Raw genomic sequence first — 20,362 nt, 5'->3', positions numbered from 1 at the left:
TTCTAATATGGGCTGCCTTTTACTTATTAAACCTACTAGTAATTGAATTGCCCAATAGGAGTACATATTAACCTATTATTCTATTTAATATACCGAGAAGAATGCTGTATGCCCGCATGTACGAATTGTATAACATTAACAGCAATAAAAAAACCATTTATTCCATACCATTAATTTATTTGGAAGAAATTTCAGAGGTTCTGTGCAAGAAGTTCGAAGGAATATTTTAGCAATTGGCAATTTGGTTTGAGGGATTTCATTCAAGTTTTAAGTTAGTCATTTTTTCAGTTTTCTCATTTAAGTAGCAGTTAACACTATTAAATTGATCATCATTTAAGTAGATATTGCAAATTTGCAATTGTTTTGCAGCTTTGCTTAATTAATTGCTTTGGAGTTTTGGTTATTCATTTATTTTGTTTACCTTGTCCAACAATCCGAGATTAGATTAAATTAGATTAGAAAGTTTTTGTAGTATATGAAAAATGATTAAATATAAAGTCTAAATTTGTGTTGCTTCATTCCCAATGAAAAGATTTTGAGCCGTTTTCAGAAAATGGATACTCGAAGAAGCCAACTATCTCGCATAACATAAAATTGTGGTATATATATTTTTATGTATTTTTGTTTAGAAATATTTATTAAAATATTATATTTATAATCTTGTTTGGTTCGACTCCACGATTTTTTATTCTTGGATCCGCCATTGTTCCACAGTTCCTTTCACCCACTTCTATTTGTAATTCTTAAAATTCGTGCCGAATTCAATTGTCTTAATATCAGACGAAGAGAGCATTATATATATACTCCATGTACTTTTTAGATACCCATCTAACTAAATGAATTATAATGCTTGAGCTGAAAAGGTGAGATCATATTTCTCCCAACTTTATCGTGTCAGGCTAGTATGTATATCGTGCAATTTAAAGTTTCATTTGTTTTTCTCCATTTTAAATTAAGGGACTCGTTATTCACCTAATTCATTACACCCATATCCTATTATAAAATCAATATATAAAAGATTTTCACTAAATCATTTTCCACTTTTCTTCACAGAGTTAAACAATTTCCTAAAACCCATATCGAGTTAAAATGGGACTATAAATGGTGGGCGGATGGAGTAGTTCACTTACCATCGAATGGGGTTTCAAATTTTAAAGTATATAAGGGTCCGTTTGTTACACGGAATCAGAATTGAATTGGAACTGGAATTCTATGGAATTGAATTGGTTAATTCCAAATCCTTTGTTTAGCAAAATGAAATAATTGATATGGAATTGAATTTAAAAATTTGCACTCACACACACTACACACATTGCACAATCATTAAATACACACATACACTCACTAAAATCACACTACGCGCGCACTAAATCACATAGATCAATTCAAAAAGATCCTTATCAGAGAATGTGTGTTGTGTGTGTAAGAATGTGCGTGTGCATAATGTGTGTAAGAATGTGTGCAGTGTGTGTAAAAATGTGTGCAGTATATGTGTGCAGAGTGTGTGCAGTGTGGTGTAAGTAGAATGTGTACAGGAAGTGTAGTTTAATAAATATTTGAAATCCCCCTACTTTTGATATGGAATTCAAATTGTGAAATTGGAGAAGAATTTTTATGATACCAAACATTGAATTTGGAATTGGAGGTTCCAATTTCAATTCCCTACGTCTATTTCCATACACCGAACGGAGCCTAAAAGGATTTAAAAAACGAATAAAATAGTGATTAGAAGAAGCCCTAATTCCTAATTCAAAAACACACACAGCTATGCCGCGGCTATCATTCCTTCTTCAATCAGTGATTCAATCCATCAATTCAATGGTAGGTATCGCAGCTAATGGATTGTTGCTTGTATACTCACAGTTAGGGCATCCTAGCATCCCTCTTTTTATATGGAATCCTCTCACTCGTCAATGCATCAATCTCTTCAGCCCCAAACAATCCATTTCCTATATATTTAAGTTGAGTTTTGGATTCGGTGTGAGTCGAATTAGTGGGGAATATAAGGTCGTCTGCATCAATCGCGATGGATCTGCTCATCACGCATACACCCTCGGAACGGGAACATGGAGGTGCCTTGAAGCGGGCGCTGCTTCTGGTTTTGCATTCAATTTAGATGGACGGGTCGTGTGTAACGGAAACCTCCATTGGACCGTGTATGACTCCACTCGCCCCTTGTTGATATGTGGTTTTGACGTTGAAACAGAATGTTTTAGCATCTTCTCTGCTCCTACTGCCGCTGTGGATGAGCGCCTAACTGTGGAGTTGAGTGTTTTGAGCGACTGTCTGTGTGTTTCTTATGCACCGGAGAATGAAATTGTCATCTGGTCAATGAAGGAATACCGAGACGAGGAATCTTGGACCATGGAGTACAGGTTGAGCACTTATGGTGTTAATTTTGATTTTGTTATGGGATAGGGTCTGTTTATCCTATCAAAGTTTTCAATGATGGTGACGTTTTGATGTTGATGGTGCCGGAAGACTTTAACTTCTACTCCAGAATGAGGTGGCTCATCCACTACTCCAACAAGACAGGTACTATTCAACAGCTCGGTATGATTAATGAACAACTCGGTACGATTGGGTCAAACGGTATGGCTGCAGAACAACACCGTACGATCGAGGATGTGTATGTAGGGAATCACCTTACTTGTGCCATGATTTTTACTCCAGCCCTTCTCTCGCTAAAGAGTTTCGGAATTGAGAATGTGATCTCATTCTAGTTCATAATGTTAGTCTACATTTGTGTTTTGTCGTTAGCTGGTCGTGTTTGTCTCAAAGGTTTGACTTTACCCGTGCCAACCCAACACGTGCTATATGCCACTGTTAGCTAGTAGTAGTATATAACTTGTATGGTGCTTTCTAACTCTATGTAATCTCTGTAACCTCGTTCTAGTTGATATTAACCTACTTATAATTTTCGTTGTTGTCGTGTTGTGTCAACACAACTTAAATTTCAATGTTATGAGTTCATGTTTGTGTTTAATGTTTTCTTATTCTATGGTGTTTGGGTTTGATCTTATCATGTTTTGTCGTTAATCCTGTCGCGCCTATAAAAGAAAATGGACTGATTTTATGTGGATGTACCAAATATGAACTGTTGTGGTCTATTGTCTATAATCTTGCTCTAGTTTATATTGTTAAATCGCTTTGTTGTCTTAATTTTACTTGATGCGTTCGTGTTAAAGGTTTTCTTTATTGTGCGGTGCTCGGATTACTGTCTTTGAAAGTTGTCGGACTCAATTTTGTGGATGCACCAAAAATATAGAAGATGAACTATAACTTTTAGAAAGGAAGGACTTGTATAGTAACAAAAAATCCTTATCTTTGCTTAACTAATGTGTTTCTTATATTCCAATAAATTTTAAAATATTTTATTCAAACTAAATAAGTGTACCAATATATTTCTTATATTACAAAATTCTTGTGATAGCAATGTTAAATGTATTTCTTATATTCCAACAAATTTTAAAATATTTTATTCAAACTAAATAAGTGTACCAATATATTTCTTATATTACAAAATTCTTGTGATAAGTTTGCTGTTCACATAATGAAATTTTTTATGTAGATTCATATGTAATTCTTCGACCCCTCGCGGTCTACTTTCTATTAATAACTTTGCGAATCCCATAATGATTATGACCTGGATCAAATCGATTTTTGTTCGAATCCCTCCTTTTATTTTAATGAATTTTTTAATTGTCCAGTAACGAATATAATTCGATGAAAGAAAGTTAAGAAAAAATAATATAAATGGAATCAATAGCTGTAATGAACATCAATCTAAACATTAATATATTTTCGTCAACCTAAAACAAGTGCTTCAATGTATTTTTTATATTCCAACAAACTTTAATATATTGCTCATTTTTTTTGTAATTATATTAAAAGACATAACTAAATTAGTGCTCTAAACATTTCTTATAATACACACCCTTCATCCCCAAAAAATAGACAAAGTTGTATATGGCACGATTTTTAATTAAGAGAGAAATTGAAAAAAGTAAGTAAGAAAGAGGGAAAAGGTAGTAAAAGTAGTGTCGTGGAATGTGGGGTCCACATTATTAATGGTGTGTAATTGGTTAAAAACTTTCTATATTTAGACTTTGTCTAATTTTGGGAAATGGTCCAAAATGATAAGATTAATTAGTCTATATTTTTGGGACGGATAGAGTATTAACTAACACCTGCGGATCCCGGGGGCAAGAGGAGACAACCGCCCCCTTCCCGGCCGTCCGGAAAGCCTAAATATCCCTTATAATCGAGCTGGAAATAGCAAAATCGCCGCTCCGTACATGGAAAAATATGAGTTTTCAACAAATGTTGTACTTCCTCCGTTCCATAGTAATAGAGTCATTTTATCATTTTGGTACGTTCCATAGTAATAGAGTCATTTCCCTTTTTAGTAAAAGTCAACCCATTTTTTCACACCTACTTTACTCTCTCTTACTTTATTCTCCATTCATCTCTCTACCTTTTTCATTTTCCACTTTATTCTCCATTTACTTAACTCACCTAACACAATTTTTCTTAATCTCCGTGCTGAAAAGAAACGCCTCCGTTACTATGGAACAGAGGGAGTATTAAAGTTAGTAGCCTAGGGGTTGTGTTGTTAGACTTTTAACCAGTCGTCCATGGAACAACTCTCATTAAAAGCATTTTTTCTCCTTTTAACCTTTTTTTCTTTATTTTATCAATTCATATGACTTCTTATTGCCAAATCAATTATCAAACCATTGAAATACTTTTTGAATCTATATTTTTATTAGTTTACACATTATTTTGTTATACTATATGTATTACTAGTATAAAGTACTTATTTTATGTAACTTTTATTGCATCTTATTACTTGTATATCAAAATAAACATTTGAAATATTTATGGAGTATAAATATTTGTTATTTAGTGTAGCATTACGTTTTTTTACTTTTATATTTTTAATTAATATATTATTTAAGTTTATTCTTAAAAAATTATATTATTTTTTTAATATTTAATTCCGTCCCTCTATAGTTAGTTTTCGGATCCGCCACTGTTAACTACTAAGTTCTCCATATAGTATTTCCCGTCCTATATTAAGTAAGTGTTTCATATATCTCATTAAAGATTACTATTATTAGTCAAAAAGGTTGCAATTATCAACCCACGGTCTCACACGCATTATACGTGTTTTTTCCCTTTCTAGTTTTGCTGATGTGAAAAACATGGCAGAAAACACATGCTCACACACACCTACTGTTATGAGATTCAAATTATTATAGGGATGGAAATATATATATATACATAATTAATACCCTCCATGGCTTGATTCATTATACCAACAACCTCATCAAAATAGCAATTTAGTAGCATTTTCATGGCCACCTTTTTCTTGTTTCTTTTGCAATTCATGCTTTTAATTACAATAAACATCCTCTTCATGCTCACCTCATCTGCACCACTAACCGATTTCACCACCGATCGAGATGCTCTTCTCGCGTTCAAAAAAGGCATTACTGTCGACACAAGTGGCGTGTTGAGCAAGAAATGGCTCACCAACACTTCCATCTGTCACTGGGCCGGCATCTCGTGTGGAATCAAACACCAAAGAGTCACAGCCCTCGATCTCTCCAACTTCGGCCTCCATGGAAGCCTCCCCCCACATCTCGGAAACCTAACCTTTCTCCAGTCCTTGGACGTCAGCTCCAACAATTTCACAGGCGTCTTACCAGCTGAGCTGTCTAAACTACGCCGTTTGAAGCTAGTAAACGCGACATGTAACAACTTCAGTGGAGAAATACCGAGAGGTATCCTTACAAACATGTCGGTATTGGAATATATTGATCTGAGGTTTAACAACCTATCGGGCGCTCTCCCAAGAGATATATGCAATAACACTCCGAAACTGAAGGGATTATCTCTCATTACGAATCAAATATCTGGAAAAATTCCAAGGAGTATACACAAGTGCAGCAAGATGGAGGAGTTGAGCTTGTCGACGAATATGTTCAACGGAAACATACCAACCGAAGTTGGGAATCTTACCATGCTTACACTTTTATCTATAGATGATAATGATCTCCAAGGTAACTATAATGAAATGGAGCTCTCACATTGATTTAACTATTCTACTAATTAACTTCATTTTTCCATATTTTGATAGGAAGTATTCCGCCTTCTATCTTCAACGTTTCGCGTTTGAAATTCATATATCTCGATGGCAATAAACTGTCTGGAAGCATACCCAAAAATTTGGATAATTTACTCAAACTCCAAGTGTTGTGTCTTAGCAACAACAACTTAACAGGTGCGATCGAGGAACAACTTATATCTATATCTTGATCACACTTAGTTTTCTGTTAAGTCAATATTATCCAACCTTATTCACAGTTATAACATACTATTATTCACAGGCGAAATTCCAACCTCAATCACGAACGCTTCTCAGCTTGTTTTTATACAGATGAGCTGTAACTCATTCGTTGGTACCATCCCCGACTTTGGTAATCTAAGACAGCTGCGATTCCTTAGTCTACGGGAAAATAATCTGACTGGATTGGGATTTCTCTCTTCTTTTACAAACTGCCCTAATTTGAATGTCTTGCATATTACTAACAATCCGATGATGAATAGTACCCTTCCATCTTCCTTCGGAAATTTGTCTACTTCACTTATCAGCTTTTCAGCATCTAACTGCAGCATCAGAGGGAAAATTCCTGCTGCAATTGGAAATTTGAGGAATTTGGTGATTTTGGATTTATCCAACAATCAACTCACAGGATCCATCCCAACTACATTTTCGATACGTTGTAGCCTTCAGTCACTCTACTTAAATGTTAACAAGTTGGAAGGATCATTACCCCGTTCCCTTTCCAATTGTCGATGTCTGCAGCTTCTTAATTTTGGAAACAACAGAATACAAGACACTTTTCCGGTTTGGACGGGAAATCTCACTTATCTTCGAGTCCTCATATTGGCATCCAACAACTTCAGCGGTAACATTTCTCCTCTCGCTCCCAAGGCTACAGTTCCATTCCCTAAGCTGCAAGTTTTTGATATATCTCATAACGCATTCGTTGGCAATCTTCCCCACGGATATATTACGAATTTCAAAGTGATGATGGATGTACAAGAGAATCATCGAGGAGAACAAGTTCAGATTCCGAGTTATACAAAGTCATTCGTGTTGAGAGTGAAAGGTTATGATCGAGAATATACGAAAATTCTGAAAACATTCACAACAATCGACATGTCATTCAACAGATTCTCCGGCAGTATCCCAAACACCATTGGAAATCTGAATTCCTTGATACATCTGAATCTGTGTCACAATTGCCTCACAGGAGGTATACCTGCATCTCTTGGAAACTTGACAGAACTCGAGTCGCTGGACCTGTCTTCAAACCGATTGGAAGGGGAAATTCCAGCGGAGCTAACAAAGCTCACGTTTCTTGCTGTGATGAACCTTTCCATGAATAATCTTTCAGGGATGATACCTCAATCCAATGGCCAGTTTTCCACATTCGAAAATACATCATATGTTGGGAATTCTGGACTATGTGGATTTCCTTTATCACGAAAATGCAAAGGGCCTTCGCCTCCAGTGATGATGGAAGAAGATGATGATGACGACTATGGTATTCTAGAGGGATTCTGTTGGCAGGCTGTTGTTTCCGGATATGGATGTGGATTCGTAATCGGTGCGATTGTTGGTTATCTGATTCTTGGGTATGGAAGGCCTAAATGGTTGTTGGATTGGCTCTATGGATTTTACAAGATAAAGATGAGAAGCCATAGAAGAAATGTGGCACCACAAAGTTACATTATTGCTGTTTGCTTAACCTTTCTTTGCATGTTATGTTGAACTTACTAAGTGATGTTGTAGATTTAAGACTATATAGAATATACCAGTTGAGTTTTGCTTCGTTATACTCCATAAATGGACAATTATGTGCTTAATAGTCATGAATTTGAGCACGAAAAATTATTTGTGGATGCACCACACCCTTATTCCTTAGAGCATAACTAAAATATAATCTCATTCCTTGATTAAAATACGAAAAATTATTATTCAATTTAATGGCTATTATTATATGTTCATAATATAATCATCATTTTATGGTAGTCATCAATTTCAATTTTGACTAGATAAGTTATATTAATAAATTTTTTTTAAAAATAAACAACATATTCAATTTGACTAGAAGTGAATATATAGAATATCCTATTTTATATTACAATATAAATCTACCATATAGAATGCTGTAAATAACAATATTTCTAAAAAAATTATTTCACCATAAAATAGAAAATGTAATACAAAAATAAATGGAAAATATAGAAAAAAACAGAAGTCTGTTTGTCGTCTTATTTGAACAGCAGAAACTCTCTTCATTAATGGAGCAAGATTTCTTCACAAATCTACCATTAGATATCAACACTAACATCCTCTCACGTCTCCCTCTTCGAAGCATTGCAATCAGCAAGTGCGTTTGCAAGCCGTGGCTCAATCTGCTCGAGTCCAACGATTTCGAAATCAAAACCCCACCCGCCCTGGCTCGCGTGACGTCGAATAATTGGTTGTCACATTGCATGATTTTCGAAATTGAAGACGAAGAAGAAGCCGATCTGGACAGCCATGACCTTCACTACAATCGGCTCACAGATTCGAAAATATATCACGGGTCATCAATAGCAGGTGTCGCTGCTAATGGATCGCTTCTTCTATTGGTTGTTGTAACCACATACTCAAATCCTACATGTTGTCTTCACATATGCAATCCGATCACTCGTAAATATGTCTACCTCGACTTGCCTGAGGCATACACTTGTTATTTGAGTTTTGGATTTGGTTTGAGCAAAATAAGCGGGCAATATAAGGTGGTATGTATCAATACTTTCTCTGGATCCCATCATGTATACACCCTCGGAACAGGAACGTGGAGGCGCCTGGAAGATGGCGCTCCTTCTGGTTTTAATCTCCCTTCTATTACGGCACAATCTGCATTAAATGGCAACCCACATTGGACCTTACGTGATCCGAAGCAAAGAATGTGGATTTGTGGGTTTGATGTTGAAACGGAATGTTTTAGCATATTCTCTACTCCTCCTCCCATAGATGGACGTGGTCGTCTAAACGGGAAGTTGGCTGCTTTGAGGGACTGCCTCTGTTATTCATACACATGGGACGATGAAATTGTCATCTGGTTGATGAAGGAATACCAAGTCGAGGAATCTTGGACCATAGAGTACAAGTTGAGTACTACTAGGTTTGGTTTTGATAAGACTAAAATTCTTTATGTTATTCCTATCAAAATTTTCAAAGATGGTGACATTTTGATGTTGATGAATAGCAACCAGCTCATCTACTACTCCAACAAGACGAGAACTACTCAAAAGATTGATATGTTTAAGGATGCATCTAAAAAGTGTACCTTCGCCCTGATTTTCACTCCTAGCCTTTTATCACTCGAGAGTTTTGGGATCAAGAATGTGTTGTCGTTCTAGTTTATAATATGAGTCTACATTTGTGTGTTCGTGTTTATACATTGTGGTCATATCTAAGGCTTCATTATTTGTAGTGTTCGGGTTTGTCCTTATCGTGTAGACCAGACACTAGCTAGCATATATATTTTGGGATGTCATCTATGATTTCGTTCTAGTTCATAATGTAGTCTACATTTGTGCTTTATTATTATTTGGTCGTATTTGTGTCAAATTTATGTCTTGGTGTTCGGGTTTGGCCTTATATCCAACATTCATGATATGTCAAGGCTATCGTGGATTGTTGTCTATAAATTCGTGCTTCATAATGTTAACCTGCATTTTGTCGGTACTAAAATCGTGTCAACCCGAATTAAATTGTATTGTTATCATGTCAATGTTTGTATGAAACGTATTACTCCCTCCGTCCCATAAGAGTTGAGACAAAACTTTTGGGCACGGAGGTTAAGAATTTATATTAAATAAATAGGAGAGATCGAAAAAAGTAGACTAGATAAGAGAGAGTAAAGTAAATGATGAAATAAAAAAAGAGTGATTAGATGTTTTGTCTTTTGTTAAAAAAGGAAATGACTCAACTTTGTTGGGACGGACTAAAAAGGAATACGACTCAACTTTGTTGGGACGGAGGGAATAATATTTTTTTTCCGATTGTTAACGATTTTGAACCAAAATCACCAATTCATAATTCGAGAACAATGGCACCCGAACTTTATCACCTGAAACACAGGTCAGGCCCGATAGCCCATTTATGACATTTCCAGTTTCAAAACCTGAGTCGTGGATTGTTTCTGGGCCAAATTTACAGGAACTTTCAGGCTGGCTTCAAATGTTTCTTCTTTAACTTTAGATAAATTCTTGGAAAAGTGGTCATTTAACTCGCATTAGTTTTGGTTATCTTCGGTCTTCAAGTCAATTTTATTACTTTAAACCACAAATGCGAAATGCACAAAAGTTAAAGGTTCAATCTCGTGGTCATTTCACAATTGTCCCATTACAGTTAAAATTCTTATAAAATTTGTTAAATCTCGTGGTCATTTCACAATCGTCCCATTACAATTAAAATTCTTATAAAATTTGTTATGACTTTTGTAACTTTCGTCATTATATCTTCCCAACATGCATAATAATTACTCTCTCCGTCTCTGAAAATTCATCACTTATTTCCTTTTTCGTTCATCCCTAAATATTTGTCACCTTTCACTTTTACTATTTTTGGTAGTAGACTCTACATTCCACTAACTCATTCAACTCATAATTTATTATAAAACTAATATATAAAAATAGAACCCACGTGTCATCAACTTTTTCAACTCACTTTCTATTACATTTCTTAAAACCCGTACTAGGTCAAATGGTGTTGAATTATTAGGGACGGAGGGAGTAATAAACATCTAGAAATCAATCATTATGATGTAGAAGAATGTTAAATCAGCTCAGAAGTCAACAAAAATTATGATATCAATAACAAATTTCGTGGAATTTTAATGGTATGAAACAATTACAAAATGTACAAAAATTATAAATTAATTCGCTACTTTTAAAAGTTACGAGGTTGCCCAGAAGTCAACCAAAAGTTATAACTCAAATGGCAATTTTCCCTTAATGCATTGACCTCGTTAATTATTAATAAAAAAAATGTTATAGTTCAAATAGGAAACATGCTTCTAAATCGATTTATATATTGACAGTTTGACACCATTATCATACTCTTTTTTCTATACAACGATTGCTATATCAGAGAGAGCAAATATATATTTAGAGAGAGTCACACTAGGTTGAAATTGGCCCCAAAGTGCAAAGCAAAGACCTATTATAAGCCATTGGATCAGAAAATGGAGGGCCTAGATCGGATTATAAATGTATTATCATGGTCATTAACTCATTATGCAATGTCATTATAAGGGTGTTCATCTCAAACCATAATCTCAAGAATATTATGTACTTACCATCAGAGATTCAAACTTGAGCAGATGCTCCATGGCTCTTGTATCCATAAATCACAGATGCTTTAGCTTCAAATATTCCTAGACCAATTTCCTGCACTAAAAATATAATTGTCAGCCCGGAGCCATGGCATCCAAAGTGTATGAAACGATGTCGTTGGAATCAAATGGACGAAAAAGATATGAACTTCCATCTTATTGCAACGACATCGTCTCTTGAAGACAGTTTCTGTGTCATAATAGTAAACAAGGCTTCATAATTACATCGTATTAGAACATATAGGCATACATACCTAGATTAAGTTAAAAGCTCATAGTGATCCTCGGTGAAGGTTGGTTCTAGCTCCTTTCCAAAATTTCTCAGTGATAGAAAGCTTGGGGTGTGGAGAATTGCATTCACACGAAAATGATTTCCACTACAAGCTTCAAACATGACATCTCAATCTTCCTAATAGTTTTCGTCTTGTCAGAGTAGTAGAACAGCAGGTCTTCTTCATATTCCATCAGAATGTCACCATCTTCGAAAATTTTGATAGGCGAAACAAGCATATAGTCTCTACAAACGTCGCGGTCTTTTTTAATGACATATTCCTTTGTCCAAGATGTCTCATCCCCATACTCCCCCAAAACCCAGATGATGATTTTTTCTTCGGATGAATTATCACAAAGGCATAGGCTACCCGCCAAAGCTGACAAGCTCCCGACAGACCCTCCATTCACCAGAGAGGGATGAAAGAAGGTGCTGAAAAGCTCTGTTTCGAGATCAAAGCAAGAAATTTGTGGTGGCGTGCTTGGATCTGCCACCAACCAGTGAAGATTTCCGTTAAGAAATATCCCAATTCTGTCAAACAGTATCAGGGCAACGGGTATGACGCTTCTCCATGTTCGAGTTCCAAGAGTGTACACCTCGCAACGAGATTCGGTAAGCCTAATATTAGGCGAATCCTTTGTTTCGAATTTGTAGTCGTAGACAATCCTAACCACCTTATGTTGGCCAGTCGTTTTGGTCACTCCAAATCCATACGCGACTTTATCAGATGAAGAGCGGGGAGAGTCTATATTCGGACGAAGCTTGATAAATCGTCGTGTTATAGGGTTGCATACATAAAGTTCACAAGGTCGCTTGCCGGTCAGAAAAAGCAACCCATTAGCTGAACCCCGTATCAGTGCAGCGCGAGGGAAAACAAACTTGGTGACCGAGCTGTAGCGGAGATGATGGCGTTCAAGATCAAGCTTGTCTTCAAATTCAAAGATTTCGTACGAGTTCGTCTCCACATTAGACCGAACAACAGCCATCCCCGGGACTGACTTAGAAAGATGTAACTTGACAAACTCGCGAGTGTCGAGTAGCTTAAGCCATGATTTGCAAACACACTTGCAACGAATAACAGTTCTAGGGGGGAGCCATGACAGGATATTGATAGCGATTTCTAACAGTAAATTCACGAAGAATCCTCTCGCCATTTCAAGATTGTTCAGAGTTTAAATAGTCAGAATATCCAGATTATTGCAGTCTGCAAAATTCATCCCAATTTCTTCACCATTTCCCAAGCCGTATCAGAATGTTAATCGAGTAAATTCAACATTATGAAATCAATCTTTTACTAATGAATTTCTAGTAATTTCATCGAATCAATTTCAAACTCCAAAATCTTTGTAGCTAGGATAGGGCTTTCACTAGATATGAGATCAAAATTTGGGGGTAACATTTCTTCATTATTTAGAAGGAATTTCCAGAGTTTAGATGGTTAGAGTATCAGATTATTGCATTCTGCAAAATTTATCCCAATTTCTTCACTATTTCTCAAGCCGTATGAAATCAATTTCTGTACAGTTAAAACCTATTACTAATGAATTTCTAGTAGTTTCATCGTAGCAATTTCTAATCCAAAAGCTTTCTAGCTAGCTAGGATAGGGCTTTCAATAGATATGAAATCAACAATTTGGGGGTAACATTTGTGCACAGTCATCTTCTCACAAAACCAAAAAGAAAAAGGCAATCGACTAAAAGAATCTAAACATACAGAATCCAGAGCTGAAATGTAAGTAGCCGAGCAAATTTACCTGCTATGCCGTGAATTCAGATGGCCGATGAGTTACGGTATCGCCGATGATGTGTGACTGCTGAGTGAGTGGAAATGTCTACTTTTTCTCTTTCAGAAAAAGAAATAGGGACGTATTCAAATCCTTTTCATATCTTTTGTCCTTTTTTCTTCTTAATTCTAGCCCTACGATTTTATCATCTAACGGTTAGATTAATGTCACGTGTCATTTAATAATGCACATTTTCATTCTAATAATGCACAGCGGCTAATAATACAACATTATAGACTAATAATGCACATTTTCATTCTAATAATGCACAACGGCAAATAATGCAACATTATAGTCTAATAATGCATTGATCACAACCATCCAATTCAAGGATCCAACGACTGAGATTAAGAAGGAAATAGGACACTTAGGGTGCAAAGGAGCCTAACACACCCCAAAAGAAATATTTACAAATTAAATTAAATAATTAATAAAATACAATTTCAAAACAAAATAAAAAATAGAATAATCTCTTCATCACACCATAAGAGCATCCCAACGGGAGCAGATGGGAAGAGCACGCTCGTGCCAACGGAAGAGCTTCGTCTGCTCTAACGGACGCACATGCTTGGGCGACTGGGCTTTATTATAGCTGTTGGAAAAATGATTTTCTTAAAAAATAATTTGAGAAAATTTGGGAGAATTCAAAATATATACTGTACTATTTTTTTTACTTTCCCAAAAAATGTATCCGTTTCTTCCTACTTTAAATTTATTTTTTCATTTTTATTATCCCAAAATTTACATTTTTCATCTATAAATACCACTATTTTCACCCAATAAAATGGTAGTACAATTTAAACGATGATATGTTTGAGTAAACGCCCCGAACAAAATTGGGTTGTGATGGACGTACACCATATCAATCAAAAGCAACATCCCAGTGGCATAGAATCTTTTTAAAATTAAATTTGGAACATAAAATATGGACGGACACCATATCAATCAAAAGCACCATATCATTTTTTAAATTAAATTTGGAACATAAAATCTTTTTTGCTTCAATTGATAAAAATTTTAAACTATATATAGAAAATAAAGTTGAGCATAGCTTCAATTGGAGTAGAGACAGAGCAACTGAACCCAGTGGCATATTCATAGCAACATCCCATACAAATCAAGAAAATCTCTCACCTCTCATCATCAATCGGAATAGGAGACAAAATTTGGAGGACTCGTCCCTATGCATATTTAAAAACACACGATCCGATTGATCGTTGCGTCTTGTCTGCTTCCTTTTTTTTTTACCTTTCGCGTGCCTCATTCGTCGTTGCAAGTGCCTCCAAGCGACATTGCTCTTTCAACTTCGCTGCATCTTCCTCTCGTCTCGTTTCTTCTGCTTCCCTTATTGATTCGATCTCATCCCCTTGATTAATAGGCTCCTCATCGCCACAGAGCTCAGGTTGTGTATTCCACAGTTGCATAAAACATTGCACTTGAAGAAGTATTTGCTCTGCAATTTCAGTTACTCAATTACAATGAGGCAATTTATCATTATTTTCCTCCAAAAAGAAGAACTAAAGAAGGTAGTCTATTTAGACAAACTTCTCCTTGACATAGTTTGGCAAGAAATTATGCAACTAGCTATGCATTTCTCAGTTTCATGATCATTTAATCTATTTTATTACCGAATCGACACAATATATATTGGGATGTATTCAAATCCGAACACATCTTTGTTGCATTTCAGATCTAAGAACAATTATTAAGCCATTGGATTTGAAGATCTAATGGATACATTTTTATTGCAATTCATTCATTCTACAAAAATGCAGTTATCAGGAGTTGTTGTACCTGATGCCACGGAACATGGACGTTCGATCGCGACCAGAAGATTAGATCAACTCTGCAAGTCAAGAACTTCACTAAAAGGAGCAATGCAACAAGTAGTCTTGCTTTAGGGAATACGAGAGTTAAGGAGGTGGCAGCAATTCCTGAGATCGAGGATGGCTCGATTGCTCACCGACACATTTCCTTCACCAGTAATCACCACATGAGCATTCGCCATCCTTAAAATGATGAAACCTTTTTACATCTCTAACAATAATCTCTCTACTCTCAGCTTTCGACATGAACTTGATTGCATTGTGGCAGTCCCCACAAATACGCAGGTTCTTGAAGACTCTAATGGTGGCTTCACGAGGAAGCTTCAGGAGTCCATAAACGACCGCCAACTTCTCACTGTGAGTGGATAACGACTGCTCCTTTTGTTCCGGCACTATATCGTGCAATACATACTTAGTATCCGGAACGTATCCCAATTCCCTTAACCTCAAAACGAACTCCTCCAAATATCTATACACTTGATGAATCTCAGGGTGCACAGCATCGTCAACCAAAAACACGTGAACCTTCTTCTCAACCTCGAGCCAGCTACACCCCGGCTCCTTCTTCACTCCTCGATCCCTCATAAATTTACGGACTGTGGCAACACTATCCCACCGCCCTGCAGCAGCAAACATATTAGCCAAAAGGATATACGTGCCATCATGCTTCGGAATCATGTCAAAGAGATTTTCAGCAGCACGGACGCCTAAGTCCATGTTTCCATGAAGACGGCAGCCAGAAAGTAAAGCCTCCCAAATTTGTGACCCGGCCTCAAAAGGCATGGTCTGGATCACATTTTGAGCTTCGGTTAATCGCCCAGCTCGAGCCAACAAATCAACGAGTCGTGCATAATGATCTTCACAGGGAGTTATTCCATATACTTCCTTCATGGATTCGAAGTATTTCTTTCCTTCATCAACTAAACCGGCATGACTACAAGCAGAGAGGACCGTGAGGAACGTTATCCTATCAGGCAAAATGCGTTCTTCCAGCATCTCTTCGTATAACTCCGTTGCTTTGGCCCCATGCCCGTGTTGCCCAAGTGCTGCTATCATTGCATTCCACGACACAGAGTCGAGACACGGCATTGTGAGAAAAGCCTTGTATGCGGCATCAAGAGCACCGCATCTTGCATACATTGTTATAAGAGCATTTCCTGCTGAAAGGCTCGAGTCAAAGCCAAGTCGGATAAGCTGGCCGTGGAGCTGACGCCCTTGTTCCAAAGACGCAAGCACAGCGCAAGAGGTAATAGCGCCTGAAAATGCATAGTCGCACGGCTCAAGCCCGCAAGACTTCATCCTATTGAAAAGTTTCAAAGCTTCTTCGCCTAAGCCGTGTTGTGCTAACCCTGATATCATAACTGTCCACGCTAAAACGTTTTTCTCATACATCTCATCAAAAATGGCTTTCGCCTTGTCAATTTCCCCCACACTCACATAAGCTGACAACATCGCGTTCCATGAAACAAGATCCTTGGTGCAAGCGGCATCAAAAATGTTTCTTGCTTGGTGAACTTTACCACACTTCCAATATAAAGTGATCAAGGCATTGGTCACCGAAACCATGAAATCCGTTGGGGGTTTTGCCTCTATCCGAAGAATGTACGCATGAATCTGCTTACCATGAAGAATCAAGCTCGAATCAGCACAAGCGCTCAACACATTGGTGTAGGTAAAATCATCGTATTTAACCCCTAAAGACTGCATTTTTCTGAACATCTCAAAGACTTTCACAACCAACCCCTCTTGTACATATCCCGAAATCATAGAATTCCACGCCACCACCAAATCTTGATCCATCGAGTCAAAAAATTCTCTAGCAGCATCAAGATCTTTGTTTCTCACATACCCTGTGATCATCGTTGTCCACGACAGCTCATCCTTTACCGGCATCTCATCAAACAGTTTCCTCGCAGAGGCAAAAAGCGAAGAAGAAGACACGAAGGGAGAAAACGCACACTTGACATAAGCAGATAAGAGTGCATTTAAAACAGAAGTAACCAAACCGCAGCCGGATTTAAGCACAACGCAATGCATCTGATCGCATTGCTCCTCGCGAGTGGCTACAAGCGCCAAAGCTGCAAGCGTGCTTGTGAAAGTGAAACAGTCGGGTTCAAACCTCTTCCGCCTCATCTCACTGAAGAGACGAACGGCAGCATGGCCGTCGTTGCTATGGCAATAGCAAGCGATCATGGCATTGTAGCAGACCGTGTCTCGGATTCTCAGCGGGGTTTTCTCGAATATCTGTTTGGCCAAATTGGGGCTCCCAGAAGCAGAATATGATGCGATCATAGTGGTTCTTGCAACAATGTCTGGTTCGGGAATTTCATCGAACAGTTTCTCTGCGTAGCCCAAACGAGAGGATTTGCTGTAAATGTCAATCAAACGGTTACGAATGTGGCCGCGTGGAACGAAACCGGATGCAATCATGTGGGCATGGATTCCGGCGGCGATATGGTGGCCGGAAGGGCCGCGTTGGTGGCATAGATGAAGCTTGGCGGCGTAATTATTGGCCAAGGCACTGATATCCACCGTTTGCCGGAGTATTTGAATGGGATATACAGCTTTTGCGGCGGACATCAGTATAGCCGAAATTCTTGGAGATTCAAACGCTCAAAATCATGAATCCGGCGGCAAGGCAGCGGCGTGGTGGCTTGGTTAATAAATTTTGGAATAAATATAATTTTCAAAATTTATACACCTAAAATAAATAAAAAAAAACATAGTAACTTATTTTATTGTCAATGCAGAATATAAAGACTTTATGAATCATCTGAACTTAAATACTCATTCCATTTCTTAAAAATAAAATTTTGACAGTTTTTAAAAATAGAAATTTTTTGTTTATTAGACTATTTTTCGAAAATAGAAACACTCTATTTTTATTTTTCAATACAATTTCTAAATATTCATGTCCAAAAATTTTAACTCAATTTAATTGGGATGAAGGTAGTAATAAAACTCATGTAATATTTTATTTTCAAATAATGAAGGTAAAAATGTCAGTAATTATTCATCACTAAATTTTAGAATAAATTCTAATTCTGCTTTATTGAAAATGAAAAATACTGTACTAGACTACTAGTAGTGTACTTTCACGTTGGGCCTTTAATTTAAGTGGATTGGACCTTGACATAATTAAATAATGAATTTTCATTATAGGCTTCAATATTAATTTAAAATGGGCCAAAAACTAATTCTTTTGGGGCCAATTCTTTTTGGGCTCTCATTTAATTTATCTAGCGGACCAGTACTCTCTCACTTCTATGAAATATTGTCCAATTTTTCTATTTTAAGTACGTCTACAAAATATTGTCCATTTTATATTTTTTCATTTTTGGTAAATATATCACATTTTTTATTAACTCATACACTCATATTTTATTATAAAATTAATATATAAATATCATAATTACATTCCACTAACTTTTTCAACTCATCTCTTGCAAGTCATGGATAACATCTCGAGGGAGCAATTAAATTTAAAAAATAGGAGTATTAAATTAAATCGCAGCAGGCATAGTGTGCTTTTTATATTTAACACTTCTTCACCGACTCTATTTCACCCATCCCTCTCTCCTCTCTCTCTCTCAACAGAGCATCGAAATGGAAGTTCAATCGGGCGGCCGGAATTCATCATCGGCTCCGTCGAATAATGGAGATCGACGGAATCGGATTCGGTATGCTCACTGCAGCTGCTTCAGGCGGTGTTGTCGCTGTTTTTGCTGCTTCTATTCCTATCCTTAATCTCTGTTTTTCATGATCATCGTTCATCAGCTGTTGCTGAGATGTAAATCTTAACTCTGTAGTATTATTATGTATTTGGAGACTATTTTCTTTTGTTGGATTTGTGTGCTTCTCTCCTCTTTAAACCTTTATCTATCTATCATTAAATTGGACTTAATGGAACTGTAAAATAAATTTTAATAGAAGTGATTAATGTATTTGGAAAAAATGTTTTACCTATAAATATTGCTAATAATAATTAATTAATATTTTGATGATATTCAATTGATTTAATTATTAAAAAAATAATAATTAATTAATAGTATATTGTACTATATGGAGAAATTTTAAATTATATTAAAATAAAATTGTAAATTACTATAAGATACTCCTTCCGTCCTCAAAGAATATGCACTTTGGGATCGACATAGGTTTTAATACAAAATTGATAAAGTAAGAGAGAGATAAAGAAAAAAAGTAAATAAAGTATTGTTGGTGAAGAATGTGTCTCACGTTATTAAAGAGAACAGAGTTTCAAAATTAGAAAGTGCATACTTTTATAGAACGGACTAAAAAGAAAAAAGTGCATGTTCTTATGGGACGGACTAAAAAGGAAAGAGCGCATCCACGGAGGAAGTAATATTTTGTCCGCTAAAAAAAGATTAACATAAAGAAACTATGATTTAGGCATATGATATATTTACGTGGCAACAAAATTTGACTTAAATTGATTGCGTAACGTAAAGAAGTACTAGTAGACAAGTAGTAATAATTTTGTAAGTGTTGATTAATTTTATGATGTTTACCGATGATTTTACTTACTAGAGTGTTGATTAATTTTGTGATGTTTAATAATTATTTTACTTACCTAGAGTGTTGATTAATTTTGTGATGTTTATCAATTATTTTACTTACTAGAGTGATGATTGATTATGATATTTTAATTTTGAAAAATATCGAATGTCTAGAAAAGGACCTAAACTTAGTTGCCTCCAATCTTTTCTAGAAATCACTAGGGCCATCAAAGCCCACCTGCAGCAACCAGCCGATGGATAGGATACGGTTGAAACCGACGAATTTCCGTACAAAGGGAGTAGGAGATTTGTTTTGAGTTATAAGGAAGAATGGAAGATGAGAGATTAATGTGACGCAGATGTCTATGATTCAAATCAATACTCATCTATAAACTTCAGAAGGCCGAGCTATGTGTTGTGGTAATAGCCCTCGGGTCCTTCAATAATTTTAATCTTTTAGAAATTTAAGTTAGAATTCTAATTTTATAAACCG

The 20,362-nt window shown here is 36.3% G+C and overlaps 5 protein-coding genes across 10 annotated transcripts; 3 read left to right on the top strand and 2 right to left on the bottom strand.

Moving 5' to 3' along the window:
• The first annotated feature begins 1,810 nt into the window (after positions 1 to 1,810).
• LOC125208400 (F-box protein At3g07870-like) lies at positions 1,811 to 2,548 on the top strand. The gene is made up of 2 exons (XM_048108010.1): positions 1,811 to 2,375; positions 2,482 to 2,548. Exons 1-2 carry the CDS (start codon positions 1,819 to 1,821, stop codon positions 2,486 to 2,488), a joined length of 564 nt encoding a protein of 187 aa, XP_047963967.1. The 5' UTR covers positions 1,811 to 1,818; the 3' UTR covers positions 2,489 to 2,548.
• A 2,874-nt stretch (positions 2,549 to 5,422) lies between these two features.
• LOC125206688 (receptor-like protein 9DC3) lies at positions 5,423 to 7,846 on the top strand. The gene is made up of 3 exons (XM_048105928.1): positions 5,423 to 6,068; positions 6,146 to 6,289; positions 6,396 to 7,846. Exons 1-3 carry the CDS (start codon positions 5,423 to 5,425, stop codon positions 7,844 to 7,846), a joined length of 2,241 nt encoding a protein of 746 aa, XP_047961885.1.
• Positions 7,847 to 8,318: 472 nt separating this feature from the next.
• LOC125206687 (F-box protein At3g07870-like) lies at positions 8,319 to 9,489 on the top strand. Its single transcript, XM_048105926.1, has one exon. The coding sequence runs from the start codon at positions 8,380 to 8,382 to the stop codon at positions 9,487 to 9,489; it is 1,110 nt and encodes a 369-aa protein (XP_047961883.1). The 5' UTR covers positions 8,319 to 8,379.
• On the bottom strand, positions 9,036 to 13,572 carry LOC125203820 (F-box protein CPR1-like). 6 transcript variants are annotated; one of them, XM_048102286.1, is made up of 4 exons: positions 13,494 to 13,556; positions 11,723 to 12,964; positions 11,433 to 11,528; positions 9,036 to 9,149 (listed from the first exon to the last, which is right to left on the bottom strand). In XM_048102286.1, exon 2 carries the CDS (start codon positions 12,891 to 12,893, stop codon positions 11,826 to 11,828), a length of 1,068 nt encoding a protein of 355 aa, XP_047958243.1. In that variant the 5' UTR covers positions 12,894 to 12,964; positions 13,494 to 13,556; the 3' UTR covers positions 9,036 to 9,149; positions 11,433 to 11,528; positions 11,723 to 11,825. The 6 variants fall into 6 exon arrangements, with proteins under 6 accessions (XP_047958243.1, XP_047958245.1, XP_047958244.1 ...); XM_048102288.1 differs by having other exon boundaries at positions 11,433 to 11,523; XM_048102287.1 differs by lacking the exon at positions 9,036 to 9,149 and adding an exon at positions 11,064 to 11,293.
• Positions 13,573 to 14,550: 978 nt separating this feature from the next.
• On the bottom strand, positions 14,551 to 17,992 carry LOC125204183 (pentatricopeptide repeat-containing protein At1g25360). The gene is made up of 2 exons (XM_048102755.1): positions 15,318 to 17,992; positions 14,551 to 14,976 (listed from the first exon to the last, which is right to left on the bottom strand). Exon 1 carries the CDS (start codon positions 17,927 to 17,929, stop codon positions 15,500 to 15,502), a length of 2,430 nt encoding a protein of 809 aa, XP_047958712.1. The 5' UTR covers positions 17,930 to 17,992; the 3' UTR covers positions 14,551 to 14,976; positions 15,318 to 15,499.
• Between the last annotated feature and the right edge of the window lie 2,370 nt (positions 17,993 to 20,362).

Source organism: Salvia hispanica, chromosome 2 (assembly GCF_023119035.1).
Source record: "Salvia hispanica cultivar TCC Black 2014 chromosome 2, UniMelb_Shisp_WGS_1.0, whole genome shotgun sequence".
NCBI lineage: Eukaryota > Viridiplantae > Streptophyta > Magnoliopsida > Lamiales > Lamiaceae > Salvia > Salvia hispanica.
The sequence above is the reverse complement of the archived record's forward strand: the minus strand, read 5'-3'. Positions and strand labels throughout refer to the sequence as shown.